The 22,513-nt window shown below is 45.0% G+C and overlaps 1 protein-coding gene across 1 annotated transcript; it reads left to right on the forward strand.

The window, feature by feature from the left end:
• Nucleotides 1-3,845: 3,845 nt before the first annotated feature.
• Nucleotides 3,846-22,422, forward strand: LOC133392078 (uncharacterized). The gene is made up of 4 exons (XM_061650256.1): nucleotides 3,846-4,831; nucleotides 9,196-9,419; nucleotides 19,193-20,023; nucleotides 22,278-22,422. The coding sequence occupies exons 2-4, from the start codon at nucleotides 9,196-9,198 to the stop codon at nucleotides 22,396-22,398; spliced, it is 1,176 nt and encodes a 391-aa protein (XP_061506240.1). The 5' UTR covers nucleotides 3,846-4,831; the 3' UTR covers nucleotides 22,399-22,422.
• The last annotated feature ends 91 nt before the right edge of the window (nucleotides 22,423-22,513 follow it).

A 22,513-nucleotide genomic window follows, 5' to 3' on the forward strand; every position in this document is an offset into this window, starting at 1 on the left:
TATACTATAAATTTTCTGTATTACATTTGAAGCAAATAGTAACGGTTTTTAGGCGTCTATTTAAATTTCCATTCTTGCTGTTAAATGTGCTTTAATTTTGGAATGATGTAAAGATGATTGTAGCGGTTGCTTATACACATTAATAAATCTGATTGTTTGTGAGAATAGCTTTAATTGTTAGGATGAATATTATTTTCTATAAAATTACCACACCAATATATATGGTTATTATAAATATTTTAGCAATAGGGAGTTATCAGAAAAGTAAGAATTCATTTGAATCCTAGCTATCTGAAATTGGCATTTTTTACCCAAGTGCCACAAATCCTCTCAACCATTCTTTATAGATTTTTGCTAGGAAAGCTAGAAGGGTATATATGCCATGATTAGATGAAGCTAGGCGAAGCACATTGCAAGAAAAGGACAGCAATATAATGATGAGTTGTTAAATGCCATCTATTGAGCAAACCAGCAAAATTATTAAGTTTTCGTTTTTTTCCAATGGATATTTGATTTTCAAGTCGTTTAAGCTTAATATGTGGCGCTTGAGATAAAGCATTACGATTTTATGAGGACTACCATACAGGGATTCCAAGTTACTGTCGAATGTAAACATTGTTATTCAGGGTGTGCCACATGTTACACCCCATTAATCTGATATTTTACTTCCATAATGATAATTTTTAATTTCTTGATTTTCAACACGAGCATGATTTTCAACACGACTCAAGCTGGATTGATTTTGACAGTTCTTTGTTATGTGTTGAAAATCACGTGTTGAAACAGACACTTCATTGTGAAGCAAATACACAATTTGACAGATGTTGAAAAACATCTTAGATTCGATGAATAATTATGTGCACATTCGAAAGCGACTTGGAAAGCCCTGTAATGATTTGCCGTTGATGATGATCATTGTGAAGGTTTGAATGACTGCAAATTATCTAAAGTTGCATAAATGGGCCAAATATTGAGACTCAGGTTGTTTTCATGGTTCGACTGTTGTTGACTGTGAGGTACAACAACAAATAATATTTTCGCACGAAGGTTCAAAGATATTGGTTCAAAGGTTCAAAGATCAAAGCTCAGGTTCTCGCAACAGCTAAAATGAAAACTCAACTGAACATCAAACTGACCGTGACCATCCTCTTTAAATGCCAAATCCTCCTTTAGACCTTCAAATGTTTATTCATATGTACAATTAGTGCTTATATACTATTGGCTTAACGTTCTGTCATGGAAAGAATATTGTTCCTCCTTTTCACGCAGTTTTTTTTTTCGTTGATTCTTTCCTTTTTGATACGCCTACGCTTTCTCCAGCAGGAGTTGTATCAGTTTAATGTCAAGTGCGAAATGCGTCATCCCCTTTTTATTACCTTTCACGGATAATGGTGAATTGGTTGCATTGATTGCGGTTGCAGGTTTTTTGGGCTCTACGGTACCTAAGTTTTATGATGCTTCTGGTGCATGTTTCGAATGTACCATTGCATCGTCAAGTGCATAAAAGCAGTTCCAGTACCAACTGATCTGTTGGGTGATCTGAATTATGAATTACTGCGCTCTCGGTTTTTAATTATCCGTTTGGTATTTTAGTGCGAGCCTGTGTTTAATTGATTTTGAAAATTTATGATCCCAGGAGACATGGATGCAAGGTTTTTTTTTTCATACTGCAAGGATAATCATACATGCGTGCAGTTACCATTGTTATTAAACTACTCGAGGTAGGTGATATCCTAATCGTTAGAAACATACAAGTGAAGATGTACCGAATGGCCCTAAAGATTTTAGAATTACCATTATTGTGTGGCCAATGCAGGCGTTTGTTTGTTTTCGTAGCTATCATATTTTATTCTATTTGTTTGTATGCTATATTTTACTCTGTGTTTGCTAAATAGATGGTGTCGATTTTTGTGTACGCTACAACTGTTCATCTCAATATTTGAGTTTGCTGAGTTTGCATAGGACGTCTGATGAACCGTACGATACGTTCCTTTTTTGTAGCGATTTTTGTTAGATTATCATTATTAAGTAATCATCGATTGAAGTACACCTTGATTTAGAAACAGTTTATAACAACACATCATTCTGTTCCCATTGTTTAACACAAGTAGTTGCATTTCCCGAAAAATCCTTTAGGTTATGGGCCCGGGAACGCAATCAAAGTACACATAGTGCAAGTGAGAGAATCGTTTTTCGAAAAATATAGCACATCGGTTGCTTGTTTCGTTCGGAAAATGCTGCCGATCAATTCCAACTGTGCAGTTGATGGATGATGATGATGGATGGATGACGTCATGATCATTTGCAGCTAAAATACTGCAGATCTGTGAGTGATCCTGGGATGCAGCGAGTTCCTCAACAGATGGCAATGTGAAATGCTACAACTGCAAGCATCGGATGGGACATTATGTGGCTGAATGTCCACAGAAACTTAAGAAGAGAAGATTGAACCAATCTAGCAAGTATGCTACATTTTTGGCACACTCGTCAATAAAACGTTTTATAGTTTTCTTTTCTTGTAATGTGTTTTGCCTAGCTTCATCTAACCATGACAAATATATAATTCAAACTTTCTGAGCAAAAATCAATAAGAATGAACGTTTGGTTAAATACACGGACGAACAATACCAACGAACAAGACCAACCAACGAACAATATTCAAATCTCACTTGTTTCAGTTCTGGTGCTCCATATTAGAGACTAGTATTCAAACAATCGTATCGCCGTTCTCGTTCTAGCGATGCATAACCTCAATGTCAATTCATACAACATTACAACGGGAATCAGAAAGCTCTCACAGCGAGGAAAGCTCCACTGGTTGGGTTTGCCACAGACAGATGACATTACCAGCTTTTTTTTGTTATTTTTAGTATGCATCAGTTGTTTAGCGTCTGCTAAACGAACTCTTATAAGATTCCTTATAGGTTGAGAAACTTGAGCCGTTTAGGCCCCGTTTAGTGGTCGTTTAGTAGATTACTGGCACTTGGATACCAACACATAGCTACTGTAAAAAAAAATGGTTTCGTATTATGTTCCAATCGTTTCCATATTTTGTGATACATCTTGTGGGTTACAATTAAAAAAAAAGCAAAGAAAAAAAAAACTGCAGAAATTAAGCTGTGCAATTCCCAAATCCCAATTGGCGAATGTCATCCATGCTCGTTCCGGAAAGAAAGTAAAGCAGTGTCCCACCATCAAACTGCGCTGACTGTCTGGACAACCTAATAATGGTTGGCTTCGATATGATCTGCAAACAAGGGTGCTGGTGGCACGAGAGAGAGAGAGATCGAACGAGTTGAGTGAGCCAGGCAGAACGAGGTAGAATGATTGATGCTCCGCATGCTCGAGCATGTTTTCGCATAATGTTTGTCGGCAGTCCCACCCCAACCCCAAAAACGCTCTGATGTTTACAATTTATGCAAATGATGAGAGAGAGAGAGAGAGAGAGAGAGAGAGAGAGAGAGAGAGAGAGAGAGAGAGAGAGAGAGAGAGAAACCAAAATGCCACGAAGGCTCAGGATCCATATGGATCTTTCCTTGATCCGCACAGACACAATCACCTGGCAGAGAACGCGCTTGTGCGCTGTCCCGCTCTCTTCGGGTGTCGATCGAGCTCGATCGTGTGTGCGCGTGGCCGGTGCTCGCTTCAGTGTAACCTACTTTGGTCGATTTTTCCCTCTGCAGCTGCTGTCACTGCTGCCCTACTCTCTCTCTCTTTCTCACACCCTTCAGACCCCCTTCAGCGGATGCTGAATGAACGTGCAGAATGAATGAAGCAGAATGAAGTGTGTGGAGTGTCTGTGTGTGCGTGGGGGGAGCAACAAAAAAAAAAGATCAACCAACCGCAACACACCAACCAGTCCACCGCTCTGCCCGTCCAGCTGTGTGTTTGCCGACCAGCCAGTAGTGTGTTGCGTTCTTGCGCCGGGCAGACGTGTGGAGCCGGTGTACGTCGCGCGCGCGTGGCGATCGTGTCTGGCTGTGTCCGTTGTTTGTGTTTGAAGCTTTGTTTTGGTATCCTATTGTGCGTGCGTTTTTTTGTTTTTGTTTTTGGGGCGAGTTGTTTGCACACCCGAAAGGGCCCCTTTTTGGGGCGCAGGGCGCCATTCTTGATCGCCACAATCAACCCTGCTCGCGGCCATTCCATTGGGCCCGCGGTCAATCAACCGAGCACCGGTGGCACCGGAAGCGTTTGTGCGGTGGCCTTCGCCACCAAAACAGCCACCAAGGCGCGCTTGGTATAGTTCAAGGTTGTTGCGGTTGAGAAAGGCGGCAGCAGCGTTCTCGCAGTCGTAGTAGTGTTGGGTCGGGTTCATCCTTTCCGTTTTTGCGCGCGCGCGCGCGTGTGTGTGTGTGTGTGTGTTCTGTAAAGATCATTGTTGGCCCGTATCCCGAGCCGGAGCTTAAAGCTACCGTTATCTTTAAGCACAGACTGCCCCCCACCACCATCACTTCATTCAATTTAGGCTGGCGGTGACCCGTTTCTGGCGGTGCGCGCGGTCACTGACTGCGGCTGTGTGTTCTTTTCTTCTTCTTTTTATTGCGCGGTGACACACAGCCACGCTGCGGGTCTAATTTGTGCGTGTTTGTTTGCGTGCGTGTGTGTGTGTGGTGTGTGTGTGTTTTTATTATTGCCTATGCGACGGCCAGACGGAAGTGGCTCGTTTGTTTACCTGCTCCAGTGTGTTGGGCGGCCGCATTTGATTTAGTGTCGTGCAAAAGTGTCAAAAAGAAGGGGAGTTAAAACAAAAAACTAGCACAAACAAACAAACAAAAAAACGTATCCGAATGTCGCTGAAAACTCGATCGCATCCTCAATCAACCCAGCAAAGGTAAACGGGGACGGCAACGGATAGGGGGGATGGGGTACAAATGCAGTTGGTAGCAGTTTTTGTTTGGAGCAAAACGCCCCCCCCCCCCCCCCCGAACCAAGACTCACACTCTCTGCAATTGCTTTGTAACGTAGAGGGCGCCACCGTAAGAGGCAGACAGGGGGCGCTAGCTGCTTTAATAGGTCGATAAGGGGAACTTTTATGGTTTGATTTGAAAAATAACGCACAAAATATGTTTTGTGTAAACTAGAGATGTCAAACTGCACTTCGGTTTCTGCAGTACATGTCAGCCCGGACAGCTTAAATATGACAAGATGTTCAACTGGGCAGGATCTCTACTAATTGTCTGATCATCGGCATACAATTTTAGCGATATTTTCCCCTTCCAAGTAGCATTCTAAACCTTATCATAGTCTGAACGATGTTGTTGCGATTACTTCATTAAATATTCCTTTTCCTTTCGAATGTCTTGCATGACCTAATAACTCCTAATAAAAACTCAATTAAGACTGAAAGGGCCCATCTACAGAACTCTTTTAAGCCTGCTTGTTAAAACCACTTGTAGACCCTTAAGATTTGAAGCGCAAATAAGCTATCAAAATTACAGCTTAATGCTATGGGTATGTTCTTCAGACGTTACAGAGTTTTCCAAGGGGTTCTCACAGCTGTGGGATACCTACTTGAATCTTTCCTTTAGGAAGTGAGTTTCATATGATGGAAATTGGACTCTAAGGTACCCTTTTTGGACAGGATCGTTGGAAATTCTAATTCGATTTGTCCAACAAGAGTGCTATAGAGTCCAATTACCATTACATTGAAATAAACTTCACTTACAGGGTGTCCCACGATTTATTGGTCAGTTCCCATGATTTTTTGGTGCGTTCCCATAATTTATTGGTATCGTCCGATTGGATATCAATACAAATACACCAAAAAAATCTGGGAAACGGCCAAAAAATCGTGGGAACGCACCAAAAAAATAAATATGAGAACCAACCAATAAATCGTGGGAAACCCTGTAAGAGAGAGTCAATAAAGTGAACCACAGCTTTGAGAGCTCCTGGAAAACTCTGTAAGGCCGAGGGGCCATGGGGATTCTCAGCGCTCATTTTCTCAAGCACTCATGAGTGCTTTTGAGAAATCCTCGTTCTCAGCGTTTGTCGAATCGGAACAAAATCGGTTTTGAGAATCTTTGAGAATCTTTGAGAAAGTTGACGATGCAGCGATCGGCTAACTGAAATATAAGCAAATGTGCTATTTGTTTTTCGGTAATCACTTTGGAAAATGTATTCAATGTTTATAATTGAAAAAAAAAAATAAAAAAATGCGATCAAAAATATATTTTCTATTTAAAGCTCCAAATAAAGCATGAGTGACTTTATCAGTTTCTCAAAGTGAGAAAAATTGACGACGGCCACGGGCTCGCGTCTGAGAACAAGATTTGAGTGCTAGAGAAACTTAAATGAGTGCTTGAGAATGTTTTCTCAGCTTGAGAAAGCCCCGTGGCCCCGCGGCCTAATGCAGTCATGAGAATAAAGTCATAATAATGTGTGAGATTGCTTGCCAAATGTTGCCTAGCTATTTTACTGATGAAATCGCTCGCGTATGAACAGAAGCATATGCCAAGAAAAGTTCATTGTTAAACTACTTCATAAAAACAAAGAAATCTATCAAAGTGCCTCAATAATTTGTATAATTTGTAGTGCAAACGCTCACAGTTTGCATTAAAAGCTATTTCAAGGCTGCTTCGTCACACGCATGACGTGAAAAGCGTTTTAGAAATTTCCATTTTTTTCCAGAAATTGCCTTCGTCATATAAATTTTTAATTTGTTTAATGGCTGATACATATTGAAAACACAAATCAACAATCATATCAATAATAATGGTTTCCATTGGCTTAAGATCGGAAGGTTCCTGGTAAGACGTTCAGACCATTTGTAGTGCAATCTGTGTGGCCAAGAGAGATTCTCCATCTTTTTACGCTAAAATCGTATCTCAGCTAAAGCCTGTATAGTCACGTTCGAAGTTCACGGGACGATAAAAGTCATTAAAGCCATCAAACCCCCAATTTTAGCTTCTACAGACAGTCTTGTAAGCGACTACAGAACGATTTAAAGGTTTTAGGTTTTAGTAGAAATCAGCTGATATCACGAGGCAGCGCAAATGCTGTTCGCAATCAATACCAGCTTAAAAAGAATGATTATCATAATAACACCAATATGAACATAAAATTTACTATTCTGTCATGGATAAACCAAGCTAGTCAGTCATTGCTTGTTATTGCTATTATTTTTGTGAACTAAATCTTACTAAAGTAAGCACAAAACTATCCAAAGTTTGAAAATATTGAAATATTCTGCTACAGACGTCCTTTGGGAAACGGTATCTAAGATTTAATCAAATTTATTATATATTAAAGCTTTTACCGTGCTAATGTAACTGTTATCCCAATATGAAATGATCGGAACTGCAAACGATCCTAGAATATAATACAATCACTAATAACTAGCTGGTGTAATAAAGTATGCCATGCTCAACATTTGTGTCACTTAATTTAGGAGACATTCCAAATAAATGGCTTAAAATAAATAAAATCTTATTCGTTTGGCTATTCTAGTCCGCCAAACTTTGTCAAGCGCCTGAAGCTATTAAACTTGTTTTTGTTGGTATTATTACGCCTTTTGTATTACGTTTGTTTGGCAACAATTCTGGATTTGCCAGTCTATTTTTAGTTTAGGTGCTAAGACTTCCAACATTGCCGGGTGTTGGAACAGGAGCGTTGGAATTTTCTGTTCTCTCGCGCAACTTTAAACAGTATTTATGGGAACTAGGAGCAATAATCTAGGGTAAAACCCTCCCCAAAAACACAGCAAACCGGATGGGCACATCGCTGGGCGCTTCGAAGCTTTGCCAAGTAGCATCGAAATGGTTCTGAGTGGAACCGGTTCTAAAACGGTACAGGGGCACAAAAAAAAAGAAGATATCAAGCCCCCATTAAGGGCTGTTGAGGATATCATAAATGTGTGAATTTTAAATGAGCAATATAAAATAAGCTACTCAGAGTTTCCCAATTCTCATCATTTCCCAAATATGTTTGGTCTGTCCCGCAAGTGATTTTCAATCGGTCTGATCTTTTTTTTACTTTGTCCTATCATTTTACTTGGTTGCAAAAATGATTTGAACAAATTGAAAAAAAAAACAACAAGGAAATGAATGGACTTCAATATATTTGAGGACCTATCAATAAGTGGAAAACATTACTAAAAGAAAAGAATACAGCATAAATAACTTAGAGAAGCGTGATACATCCAAGTTCTTTAACTGTCAAGCGGAGGCTTCTGGTACCAAGAAGCATTATCGAATTGTGCACTTTAATTGCACAATTTCAAATAAATCAATAATTGCACCAGCACCAACCGTATTTGCTTGTGGCTTACCGATAAAACCAGATACTAAAACCTTGTAATTAAATCCACCGATACTACCACTCTCGACTCACCTCCCTCTCCTCTGATGAAGTGGCAATAATGATTTTCATATCGATATTTATGAACTTTTTTTTGTTGTGACTACTACCGTTGACTACACCACGCTCTCGGTGCCACAAATTAACCGCGGGAAGCTGCTTGCAGCCCCATAATTTGATTACTGCACTACTGATACCAGCTGTCAGACGAACTGGTGATACCCATCATCATCATCATCATCAGCAGCTGCACCCGGAACCCGAATAATGCAATCAAGCAATAACGCCCCGGATGGAGCATCATGGAGACATCAAGTGGAGCAGAACCAGCCTGAGGAAGGGACTGAGCGAAACCCATAAAAATGGGGGGGGGGGGGGGGGAATAAATTGTATGCAATTTACACATCGGCTCTCATTTTACAACTCTTTTTTGACCTTGTGTGTGCGTGGGCTTCAAAACCACAGGCAAGGATGTAAGGATGAGTGCTAGCTCCTGGATCCTGGAGTTCCACGAAATCCGTATGCGATGCGAGCAATGCAATATTGTAGCCAGGTGGAAGCGATTTAATAATGAAACAAATAGCCTAGAACCTGGTTTCAATAATTATGCCCAGATCAATGTGATATCGTTCCGAGAAGAGGCAATCAATATTGCAATATTGTGTACATTCCAAACCTGTGCGCGTGTGCAAATATTGACGCCCTAGTTTTGCAGTTGCAACTGATGCGATCAAAGTCTTGCATGGTCCATGGTGACTTCCATTCGGTACTGTTGGCCTCTTTACAAATCAAATGCCTTAAAACTTGTGTTCATTTATTAGTCAAAACAGATTTGCACCATTTCTAATGAACGCTGTTTTTTTTTCTTCCTTTCTTCCTCCTGCTCCGTTCCATCAGATGCCGTACAGCAATGGGGCGACGTTGCGATTTCTCGTGCCGGCCGTGCTGCGCGGCAGCCAGCGCAGCGTGTGCCGCCTAACGCGCGTCTCGATCAGCTCCGACTCCGTGTACCACGACGATTCGGACGACTCCGGTGCGTCGAGCGTGATCCCGATCGCTTACCGCCCGGTAAGCAGCCCCGGGAGCACCGACGGCGAATCGATGGACGGCGACAAACAAAGGTAGGTGTCTGTCAGCACTAGCAGCAAGACAGCAGCGGCAGTGTGTATGTTGGATGATTGGAACCTGCGTTTTAAAGTTAAAGTTAAAGTTAAGGTTAAAGTGATTTAATGGGTGGATGAAGCGTAAAAGTTCGGTACAATAATCGTGTTTGAAGTTTGAAGTCTGGTTGGTTGGAACAAGATTTCTTCTTCTTCTTCTTCTTCTTCTTCTTCTTCTTCTTCTTCTTCTTCTTCTTCTTCTTCTTCTTCTTCTTCTTCTTCTTCTTCTTCTTCTTCTTCTTCTTTTTCTTCTTCTTCTTCTTCCTTTTGGTCTACGTTTTTTTGGAGACTCTTAATTCTCTACTACATTATGCCTGAGCAGGCAAGTAGAGGCTTTGGAGGGGGGTATCACGTCATTGTATTTGGAGGCTTCGGTGTCTACAATTCCATGCCCTTAGGAACTCTCTTCTATTAGTGAAAGTTCCGAATTCTACCTACGAGATCCTCAGGTCCAACTCCAAAAACTGCTGCTGATGACCTAGACAACATTGTTCCGGGGCTATCTGAATGATGAGAAAATCGAAGATATGAAACGGTCCTCGATCCTCAGGTCCAACTCCAAAAACTGATGCTGACAAAAACTGACCTAGACAGCATTGTTCCGGGGTTATCTCAATGATGAGAAAATCGAAGATAAGAAACGGAACCAGCTCAAGATTTCTGACACATAGAGATTCATACACCCATCTCAACGATGACTAACCAGATAGATTAACGCAAAAGAGTTAAAGTCTGCTAGACACTGCACATCTACTCCTGGAGAGCTTCTGCCAATATCGCCACTGTCAGAGTAAGACCCTCGCGAGCTTCAAGGTATCTGTCAGACAAGGTTCTAGACACTGACTAGAACTTCATTCTTCGAGCATTACATGCAATATCTGTCTGTAATATAATTACATTGAATATCTGTCAAATAACTGAAATAACTCCAAGTCGGCATCTGGTACACTTGCAACACGTTAATTTATTGAGAATTATGTTGAGAAGAGATTCTCGGATCCTACATCAGGCGTACTATAGTAACGCAATCCCACATTTTCAAATTCCCTGAAGTGCGGATTTTCAACTAGAACAAAATGGTAAAAGAACGCATCGCTGCAAGTCTCGAAAGCGCTAGAAAGTGGCCTCGGATCGTTCCTCGCACGGTGCGCCATTTCATGTTCATCTACACCCCACCCCGCGCTACCGCCAGCCTCAAGCCTGTCCCATCCGTCGGCAGCTATTCGCTCCAAATGCACGGGATCGTCTAAACTACTGTCTGGCGGATGAGGGTGGGTGCGGAATGACGTCATGGATTGATTTTAAAAATTGTCACCGCAGAGTGCACCGCAGCACCGAGCTGCTTGGCACCGGAACAGCCGCACCCGCCTGTGGCGGTACACCTGCGGGGAGGGTGTGGGCGGAGCATCTGGATGGCAATCGACAGCCAAGCACCAGCGCAGGCAGAAATGGAAATAGGAATGTGGTCACGTGAGCGTTCGAAACAATTTGCACCCGTTTGCGCGGGGTTTGAGCTTCAAAATATGACACATGAGACATGGTGTGTGTGTGTATGTGTGTTCTATTTGTTTCAAGCAATGAAGCGAAGGGACAGGGACTGTGCACTAAAAATAAGCGTGTACGTCGCGGGGCCATGTGTTTGCTGGCGTTTGGCGTTTGGCCACGCAACGACGGGGACACACACACGCACTTACACACACACACACACACACACACACACACACACACACACACATGGGCGACATTTGCTTCCCCTGGTGTGACTTAGCCCGGTCGTCGTTCGCAGCGCTGGGGATGTATATTTATTTACGTTTGCAACGTTAACGGCCGTCGTGCGGTTTTAGTACACGGCGGAGGGTCTGGGGCCTGCCGTGGGATGGATGGAGCAATTTTGGGCAAAAATTATGAAGCATCGCCCGAGCCGGACTTCGCCAGATGGTAAAGATTAGTACATTACCTTTACTGCCAAAGCCGAGCCGGCTGGATGCAATTCTAAATTGTTCGATTTTTATGAACTGTACACTGTACATTTTATGTGTTTTGCTCTGGACAGGTTACAAGTCGCAATAAATTTAGTGCACGGTAAAACAAGCCGGAAGGTATGTCGCTTGGGAAAGGTATTTTTAGCCTGACTTGTATCAATATAACAATAAATATAAATAGTCTAATGAAACAGGGGGGGAAAAAACAATTGTTCGTTGGCAATGTCCTAAATCGCTAACGCTCAGTGCTTTGCATAATTAAGCTTTCTATATTAAATATTAATAATGTGCTGCACGTCATGCAGCAAAACTACGAAATCAAATCAAAACTGACCACAAATGAAAATGGTATTTTTTTTTTATTTTGATGCATTAAACACGTGGTTTTAAATATTTTTATTATTTTACCTACCTAATTTCGTTACATTAGATTCATTCCACTACTCGTCTGTCTGGAGATACATTGTACATCTATGGTTTTTTGAACATGGTTACTGGGATCATTTTAAGTACATTGCGTCAAATCCAACGGGGAGAGAATTTTTTGGTCCAATTGTATATTGATATGCAATTGGAAAAAATACCAATAAATTATGGGAACGAACCAAAAATCTATAGGATACGATCAAAAAATCGTGGTAACGTACCAAAAAATCATGGAAACTGACCAATAAATCGTGGGAAACCCGGTAAACAGCATTAGAAAATGAAGGCACAATTCACCTAAGCAACGATTAGAAACAGGGGAGAGCGCAATCTAGAGCGCAAGGTGCATTTGAGCGAGTTGATGAGAATAATGCTCTCAAAATGCTGCGATGCGACGAGCATTTCACATTTTCATAGCCATATTCATAGCATATTCATTTTCAATAAAAAAAAACGCGTAAAAGAAGGTATAAAAGATGACAAACTCATCTTTTGCTAAGCGCCTAATGGGTATGCAATGAACCAGTATAAAGTAATTTTAAGGAGAAGGACATCGATTTCGAAGCTCCTGAAGGTATGCAGCGCACACATTTATTTCATTGATTTTGTATTACCTACTGTTAGGTTAGTGAAAACTTCAATGAAAAGTGTTTAAAAATGTTTAAAACGTTTCAAATTGCCTGTCCTAAATATTTTTTTTGATTAAGTTGCTCCCCTCGAGTACCCCTGAACGCCTGAAGGTATGCTACCAGGAAAGCAAAAGCCTGCTTTTATTTGTACAACATAGAAGAAAAAATCGTGCAATTTATGGCCCTAATTGTCATGTTTGTAAATGGTAATGAATTATTTAGAAAGTCTGTGCATACCTTTAGGCGCAAGGGATTTTTTTTTAATAGAAAACATGAAAATACATCTTAAGGTCACACAGCAAAACGGTTTCCAATTGCGAATAAAGAAAATAAATCTAGTTCCATTTTAATTTCCTTTCTATATTTCTATGGAACCCATCAATTAGCTAGCGAAAGCAGAAGGCTCCCAGAGCCCAAACACTCATTACAGCGGTGTACCACGCGGTAGGGAAATAAAAAAGAAATAAAATAAAAATCACAAACCTGCCCGGATGCGCTCCGGCAAGCGTCGGGTGGTTCGAACGCGTCGCCCGGGAATCTAATTTGTCATTACAAAATGGAAAACAAATCTCGCTCGCTCGCTTTTCCCAGGAAATGAGCTGCCGAGGATGCAGTTTGCGCCCCGTATCCGCTAACCTTGAACCTGGAAAAGCGGGACGTGCGCCCGCTCGCTTTGTTTGTCTGCCGGGGCAGAGCCAGATGATCGATGTCGACGTGGTGTCGCCTCGCCATGCGCCCGAAGGTATGCAACAGTTTGTTTGTTACGCTTCAGTTAATTATTTTACAATTTTAGTAGGCTGACGCAAATATTGCATACTGTTAGGCGGTGGTACAGGGCTCTAGTTCTAACCAGGACATTATTGTGGCAGGAAATCGGGTAAGGTATGCGTAGTTATGGCGTGAAATTAAAATCATCACACATCACAACGCGCACCTTTTGCACCGCTGTCGGCAAATGCATTGCACAAAATCCTAATTATGTCATCAGCAGTGACACAGAGAAATGGGAGGGTCCAGGCTTTGATGTATTTAATTTTTGTTTTTTTTGGTTCGTCTCCTTTTTGCAAGTAAGCCGAGTACTCTGTGCCAGGTTTTACATCCTCCGCTCGCCGAATCGAAGCAATCAATGGGAGCTTTGTTATTTAAAAAAAAACAATCAAACAAAACATCGTAGGATGTATTAATATTCGCGAGCGTAATTGGCGTCTGTTTGTGACTTTTCCAGCCTGGAGCTGGTGATTGCTGTTTTTTTTCGGGGCCTACGGCGACGGCAAGACGCACAGCACAGCAGAATGGGCAGAAGTTAATCGAGGAAAGTGCACTGCTTGCGCGCCGTTGACATTGGTGCCTCATTAGCGTGCGTGCAAACGGTAATTGATTGCCTATACAAATTGATTAATCGAAACTAGCGTGGCTGCTACCCTCTCGGGGGATTAAACAGCCCAACCAATGGATGGATGGATGGAGCTGCTGCTAGCGCCGCTTTATGCAACCGTGTGGGGGGAACGAAAGCAAACAAAAAAAAAATAAAAATAATAATAATAAGAGCAGCACACAAAATGGCACCCAGCCCGTAACGGGCGGAAGAAGCCTTCGCTGTTCGCTAATAACCATTTGATTAGTGCTTTATTAGTGCGCCCCTTAAGGGTGAAAATAAAACGCAAAATTAAAAATAGAAACCACCCCCCCATCCCCACCCACATAGCAGCACTGCGGCCACACGCAACGCCAACCGCGTATGCCGATGGCAGACACCCGGTACGGTACGGGGGCGTCCAGTGCACCAGTTAGCAGCGGCCAACTGGACAGTGCATGTCGCGGCGCCAAACACAGTGCGTCCCACAATCCTGTACGATCCTGTTTGTCTCTTCACGCGTGTGTGTGTGTGTGAGTGAGTGTGTGCTTGCTTGCTTTTTGCCCCACGGCAACGATTTGCGCCTGCAAGTTAGGCTATCTGTGCTACAAGTTTGTACGCGTGTCCGTGGCGACTCCGTGTGCGATGCAGGAACCGGTGTTGGAGCAGGACCCGGCGGCCGATCCGTTCCTGTCGGCCGGCAGCGACAGCGACCAGGAGGACGACAGCAGCAGCGAGGGGAGCAGCGTGGCCAGCAGCAGCAGCGGCAGCATCAGCGTGTCCTTTCCGGCCCGGACCGTCGGCGCCCTCTGCCCGGTGGCTGGCGAGAATGTGAAAATCATCGTCGAGCCGGGGTAAGGGGGGGGGGGGGGGAGTGGGTAAAATGGAATCACACTAGAAAAAAAAGTAAAAAAATCAAAATTTGAAAAATCGAAGAAACAAAACATTTAAAAAAAAACCGTTACAAAAACTGCAACTTCAATGTCAACGTAAAAGGGCAGCGCGCCTACACGGGGAATTTTGTTACACCCGGAAAATTGTGTGTGTGTGTGTGTGTGTGCGTATGTGTGTGGGTGTGTATATCGCTTCCAAAAAAAAAAAACATCTCGGCCCATCGCCAACAAATGAGCTTCGCTTGCACCGAGCGAACCAAACCAATCAAAACCAACTAGCAGTGCTGGCCGCGCAATCAAACGATTCAGGTGTTTGTGTGTGTGTGTAGGTGGATTCATAGTGGATCACTATTAACCGTGTGCGGGGGTAAAAAAACGCAGCACCAGCTGCGGCAGTAAAAAATGCGTTAAAAGCAAATTTTGAAGTAGCTCGAGATGGAAGCAAAAAAAAAAAATGGCTGGAAGCCGTAAAATCGTACTTGAAATGAAGCTTCAAACCGTGCGAGAACCACCCGTCCATCAATCGAACACACATTAACTACGTGCGCACGCTGTCGACTTTTAATAACTTTTGGCTCCCCCCCCCCAAGTTCAAGGTTTGCAGGCTCTTGTCTGGCTCGCCTGTTTGTTTTTTTTTATAGCCCGCATCCCGCACGGCTGCAGGCACGGGTTGTGCAGTAAAACTGCAGTTCCACCTTCCGCCGGAAGGACGTTCCGAGTGCGCACGGGCTGGAAATGCATCAGCAATTGGCGCGTTCTAGCGCTCGACGACCGCAAAGACGTAAAAATCCCGTGCCCGCCGTACCCGGAGATGACCGTTTACCGCTATAAAATGGAGTACAACGAGGGTGTGTGTGTGTGTGTGTGTGTGATAAAACTACCAGCTATCCGTACTGTGTGTGTGGGTGTGTGCACGAAGATGCACGGAGATGCGTCTTTCGATAGCAGCGGGCTTCCGGTCGTATATTTTGCGATGCCCAGCTGCAAGGTTAGATCATTCGGGGTCCAAAGTTGTCGGCACTCCAATTGGCCACTTCCGATGTGAAGGTCGGGCAAACGAAGGGGCGAACAATAAAAAAAACCCTCCATCCGGAAAATACTGCAACCAGATGCGATGAGGTTGACTCTGCTGTCGCCGGTGCTGCATCGGCAGAATCTAACTTCTTGCCGTCGAAATTTAAATAGCGGGATTTTCCCACATGCGGTGGGGTTTTTCCTAACGCTGGACGCTTGCTCCCCCCCCCCCCAAAAACGCGTTACGTTGGTGCGCTGCGCAATTGCGTTCTAACCCGAATCGTTATCGCCCACGAAGCAGCGGCAGCGAATTTTACAACCCGCGCCACGACAGAATCTCACGAGGTGCGTCCTCGTACGGGTTAATGGTTTTGTTTTTTTGGGGGGTAGCGTGATGCAAATCGCTATAAAATTTTGGATTTTTCTACTGTTTTAGGTACAAACACAGCCAACATTTGTGGCAAACAACAAACACATTTGGAAGCGCCCCCATGGCTGAAGGGCAAGAAGTATTGCTTGCCAATCGCTTTATTGTGGTTTGCTGTGTTTTAAATTACTACCCCGGCAAGCATTTTTTGAGCAGAATTTGCTGCATGTCTTGTGCGATCGTTTTTTTAAGCAATTTGCAGTAAAATTGGAGCATGTTTTTTTTAAAGCGCCTGAAGGTATGCAAATGGTTTTTGCACGCAGTGCAGCCAGAGCTAGATACACCGAATTCGTGACATAGAATGGTTTAAGCAAGATCAAGCTAGTTTTTACTCATAACGCTTGCTACATATCTACATCGGTGCCTACATTTAGGCGCTTCATAGCCAATGTTTGGCTGTTTGTATCCAAAAGAGAATTGTTTTTCCAAATAATGCTTAGCCAAGGTCACTTAAGCTTTTTTGGTAAATAAAATCGATCTGATGAATCATGGTGATAGAAACAAATTAAATTTGGTGCATACATTTAGGCGTCGATGTTTGGCCTCGAATATCAATTTTTAAGAAATGTTCTTTGCTGCGCGGGCACTTTTGTTTTCTTGTAAAGTGAAATAGAACAGATCAATCATTCAGATTACATTAAAATCAAGTTTGGTGCCTACATTTAGGCGTTTCATAGCCGATGTTTCGCCTAGAATGTTGAAAGTAGCATTATTTTCCAATACTATAACTTAGCTTCTGGGCACCCTTGTTTCCTTGTACGTGAAATAGATCAGGTTAATTATAATTATCACAAAAAATCGAATTTCGTGCATACATTTAGGCGCTTCCGAATCAATGTATGGTGTGGAAAGTAGAAAGTATTATTTTGTTTAGCTGCACATATTTTGCCATCTTTTAGGAGAAATGTATAATGATTCCAAAACAATCCAATGCATACATTTGGGCGCTTTTGAGCCGATGCTTTGCTTCGGCCTAATTGCAAGCTCTTTGGTTTTCTTTCTAAATAGGTGTAATTGGTAAAAGGTAAATCATAATGATTGAAAAACATCAAATTAGGTGCCTACATTTAGGCGCTTCATATCCGATGCCTTGTCTCGGCCTAATTGCAGACACGTTTCAATCGCTAAATAGGTAAAACAATAGCCAAACGTACGACAATATCGAGCAAACGATCGCTTGGGGCAAGTTTTAGGGAGCAAATACAGGGTAAACAAATTAAACCATCCCGTTGCAATGAGTGTCCTCTCACGGCGGGGCGCGGACGGTACAAATTAAGCTAGTTGGAGCTTTGGTTTTCGAAACTTGCTGGAACAGCTAATGATCTGGTTGTTATGTGTTTTCATCCATTGTTAAAACAAGAAATTCGTCAGCAAATCTTCTCCAAAGATTCTTTGGGAGGGCAAATGGCAGAGCAGAGTAGTGCGGGGAGGCACTGGCGAAACTAATCGAATTACCGGCTGCCTTCGTTTTCTTTCGCTCCCTCTCACTCTCTCTATATGTCACACACACACACAGGCCGGCACGGACCGAAGACGCTTACACCGATTGATAGTGGAAGCATGTGTTTGTCCTAGCGACCGTTCGTTGCTGTCGGTCCAGACCTGGTTCGGGACAATTTCTTCTCTCTCTCTCTTTCTCTGTCCGTCTGTCTCTCTCTTTTGCCGCGCTCGCGCCGTACAGACGCGACGCGTTTGTCTTTGCGTCCGCGGGCACGATCGAGCACGGGACGGAAACCTCCCGCTGCACGGTCCCGAAGCCTTCTAAGGTCGGTTCCGGGGAACCACTGGTGGCACACTGGGGTAGAACTAGAGGGACACACACACACATCGAGCTGACGTGGTAAGTCGTGGGACAGTCGTCCAGTCAATCGGCTCGCAGCCACCAAGCAAATCAGTTCAGCTTTTGGCCAGCTCGGCAGCTTCAAGCCTCGTACTGCTCCAGTGTGTGTCTCCCCATTTTGTGTGCGCTACTAAGCGAGCAGCCAAATTGGCCCACAAACCACCCACCCAAGTCCAAGTGTCATCCAAGTCCAAGTGTCATCCAAGTCCAAGCGTTTGGCCCTCGCCTCGCAAAAGTGGCACAGTGCTCTTCGTCAACGACAGTGCGCGTTTGCACAAGTGTGTGTGCGTGTGTGTGTGTGTTTGACGCTGAGTGACAAATGCACTCAGACTACTAAGTGGAACTGTCAGCCGCTTTTGACAACCCAAACTCAAGAGTAAAAACGCAACAGAAACTCGCACCTTCAACCATTCAACTTCAAACAAACTTTTTGGTGTGTGAGTTTGAGTGACACGCCGTCTACTAACGTGCTTGATCACCTTTGTTGACCACCCCTCCCCCCTTGTGCCCCTCCCTCCTGCTACAGACAAAAAAAGCCCAACTAGCAAGATGGCAATGTGTGCGTGTGCGCTGGTGATCGTGCTCGCCACCACGACCGTCATGTGCTGCTACGTGCTGCTGCGCTTCATTGTCCTTTCGACGACGCGCGAGGCGCCCGATCCCTGCCCGCCAACGCTCCCCACCCATCCAGAACCCTATCTGCCCCGCGACCTTTCGCCCACCGTCCGTCGGCACGATCGTGGCCGCTGCAACCGTGGCTAGATGCGCCGACGCTAGGCAGTAGCAGGTAGTGGTTGTAGTAGTAGTAGTAGTAGTAGTAATTGTAGTAGTGCCGCTGACTAGTACTGTTGGCTGGGGTTTTGCCATAGGAAGCGAAGTTTGATACACACCCACACCCACCCCGCATACAGCGTCGTGTGCATCATTTGATATCATTTGGAGCAATTGCAGCAACGAAGCGGAGAGTATAAACGAACAAAGTGTCAACGTACTAAAGCTCAAGACTTGCCAGAAACTAAACCTAACAACTGTGTGTGTGTGAGCGCCAAAGAAAAAAAAAAAGGAAAAGAACGATCCACTAATTGCTCGTGTCGTGTTCGTCCACGTGTTTTCGTGTTTGTGTCTGTCTGTGTGTGTGTGTCCGCGTCCGCTTCTTGCTGAATTTGCAGCTTGGGATCGCCGGCACTAACACCGCCGCCGGGTGTGCCGTCGCTGCTGTCCCCCTCGCCCTCGCCGATCTCGTTCCGGTCCTGGTCGGTGGCCATCTCGACCGCCTCGTCCGACGAGTTCGAGTACGACAACTACGACGACGACGACGACGACACTAGCGACGCGTCGCTGCCGGGTGCTGCCGCCAATCGATCGAACGTACAGCGGCGCCGCAAACCGGCCGCCCCGCTGCCACTGTCCCCGTTCGACTTCGGGAGCATCGCGGCCCCGTCCCGTACGAAAGGCTCGAAGGTGTCGTCCCAGGCACCGAGGAAGGCGGCCAAGCGGGGCAAGAGCACTGGGCGCGCCCCGACCGACCAGCGGTCCCCGCCGACGGCCAGCTCGCCGGTCGGCAGCAGTGGCAGCGGGGCGCTCGGCTCGACCGTAATTCGATTAGTGCCACCGTCGGTTGACATCTTCCAGACGCTGCTGGATCTGGGGCCGGCACCGCGCAGCCGATCCTCCTCGACCGGCGGCAACGCTAACGGGGGCGGCAGCATCAGCGGCGGAAGCGGGGGCAGCGCCGGCGGTAGCAGCGTCGCGATCGGGGACGGCCTGGCACGGTCCGAGCGGTCGCTCAGCATGCCGACGCCGACGGAGGAGGAGGTGCGCGGTGCGCCCGGTGCTAGCGTCGCGTCCAGCGGGGCCGAAGGGGCCGGCGTAGGAGGCGGTGAGGATAGCGAGGGTCGCCCGATGGCTTCGCTAGCCGTGCCCGAGCTGACCGACGACGATCAGACGAGCGACGAGCTGGAGGACGAGCTGGAGGAGGAGCTGGAGAGCGCGGAGGCAGGGTGAGTTCATTCGTTGTCTGTGGAGCCGGGGCAAACACACTGGACCTTAGCGAGCTTGGGCATACTTCGGGATGTTGTCTCAGGACGTTGAAGATGTTACCAGATGTCTAGATGTAAACCAGGAATGCTGAAGGTTTCTGCAAGCCCTATCGCAATCAGCTCCTTTCTCGACTGTTTCTGAAATTTGAAGTTGTCAGGAAAATTTCCCACTAAAGATTTCTTCCAGGAAGTCCATTAGTGCTTTGAAGGACTCATCAGGAAGTTTATTAGGATGTTGTCCTGTTCACTGAGTCCGTCATAGGACATTGAAGAATTCATATTTTTCATATAGTAAGCTCTAAATCTGAAGATTTCATGAAATGGAAATATTTCTTAATCAGTACTTTGGAAACGCCAAGAATTACACCTGGATGTTGTCTTATGCACTCAGTTCGTCTTAGGACATTGAAGATGACATTAAAGACCTAGGACATTGAAGATAATTGAAGATGGTTTCGAAAGTATGACTTGGTTAAAGTTGAAGCAGGACTCAGAATGTTGAAGATGTCGTATCTACAATCGTTGGTCCTGACTCCTAAGCTTCTTTCTCGGTGTTCTTTCTTGCTCTTCGTCAAGACTTTGAATGTTTTAGAGACATTTGATTTTAAGCTAATCATACATCTATGTACTCTTTCAAGAAAATGAGTCTCATTCAACACACCTGCGAGTTTGTTGTCTATTCGGTATTGAAGATTTTCCATAATAAGAGCTAATCCTGAAAATTCCTTCATGTAACAAGCCCCTGGTTTTGATCTGAATCTTGTATCAGACATGTTTGTATCTCTTACTTCACATGCCGAGGTCATAATGATACACAATCGAACAGCTTAACGAATTCTAAACGCTCTACAAAGAAGTTGACCACTAGCGTGGCGTCCTGCTTAATGCCTAGACATGTGTAGAGTCAGACTCAGACTACTTCCCGTGGCCTATTTCAACGGTTTAGATTGTTCTTCAGATTTTGTTTTGGTACATATCTGATGCTCCACTCCATTCAGATCAACAATAAACTGAGCAATAAGCCACGATTGAACAATTAGATGAATCCATCTCGACAATATCCACCTATTTCTCCTTGAATGTTAGCTAGACATCAGTGCGCGACGACCCAGTTCGTATTTGTAGCTTTTGCCTAAACTCTTCACTTCTTTAGGTGAACTGCTAGGCATACTACTAGGCAAAAAATTTCCATCAATCTACGCTCTGGTAATGCGCATCTACTGGTCCTCCACATCGTGTATCGGGCATCTCTACCTGTGTTCCGCGCAGTCTTTGACGCACCATTGCAGATGACCTCCAAAATTTGATGCTCCTCATCGGTTGTGCGTTCCGGCCGACCGTGCACGTGTGACACGTGTCGATGACACGCTCCAACGCCACACAGCGGGGAGCAGACCCGCGGCCGGCAGCAACTGTAGCTCCAACCGTATTTTGGAAGCCTCAAATGACGCCTGCCAAAATCCAATTTGCCGTTTGCGTGAAGCGACACTCGCGACACTCGCTCAAGGTGCGGAGCGATGCGAAGAAAACGGTGTCCTTCGTTTGTGGCTGCTGCTGCTGCTGCTGCTGCTGCTGGTTCTTGTTCTCCTCTGCTCACCCTTGTTCGCTTCTTGCTTTTCGCGCCCTGAAGTCTGATCCAATTACTTCCCCCATCCGGCTCTATTGGCGTGGGTGTGTCAGTGTGTGTGTGTGTGTTTCTGCCCGTGCTGGAGCGGCCCTGTAAATGAGTTTGGCCTTTGCCTGCGCGAAAGCGAAGGCGTAGAAGAACCACCACTGCCGGACAGCCGGTCTTTGCAGTCTTTGGTTCGTTGCACTTTGCTCATCACCGTTTTAGTGTGTGCTCAAACATCTGTCTTTGGCCTAAATTAAAGTTTGTTTTTTTTTCTTTGCTTCCCACAACCGCCCACACCGTCATCACGTGTACGGCGTTGGACCGTTGTGAGGCAGTTAGTTGGCTTCGCCAGTTCCCAGTTCCCAGTCCCAGTGTACCCCTACGCAGGCTCTTGTGCTCTTCCTCGTTATAGTCCCGAGAAGCTACCTTGGTGGCCCGAGCGGGATGCGGGTCGTTCACGTTCTCTGCGAAGTTATCGTATGTCCTCTAATTTTCCACCGCGTTCTGGTACCCATTACTGATGGTTCTCTCTCTCTCTCTCTCTCTCTCTCTCTCTCTCTGTTCTATTGCTCTTTTTCTCTTTCTCTTTCTCCCCAACTCTAGATTGCTCAATCTGGCCCGGCTAGGTTGTCGCGTTCAGTTCGCTAGCACCGTGATCGATAACGAGCGGGGTGCCGGTGCGGATGGTTCCGGCCCAGGGCCTTCCGGTCTGGGCAGAATGTGAGTGTCACGGGGATAACGTCACAACCTAGCCCTAGCCCTAGCTCTCTGCCCGCACGCCTCTCATCCAGCAGACTTGCTTGCTTTGTTGCTATTTGCCTTTTTTGTTTTGCTTTTCG

Source organism: Anopheles gambiae, chromosome X (genome assembly GCF_943734735.2).
Source record: "Anopheles gambiae chromosome X, idAnoGambNW_F1_1, whole genome shotgun sequence".
NCBI lineage: Eukaryota > Metazoa > Arthropoda > Insecta > Diptera > Culicidae > Anopheles > Anopheles gambiae.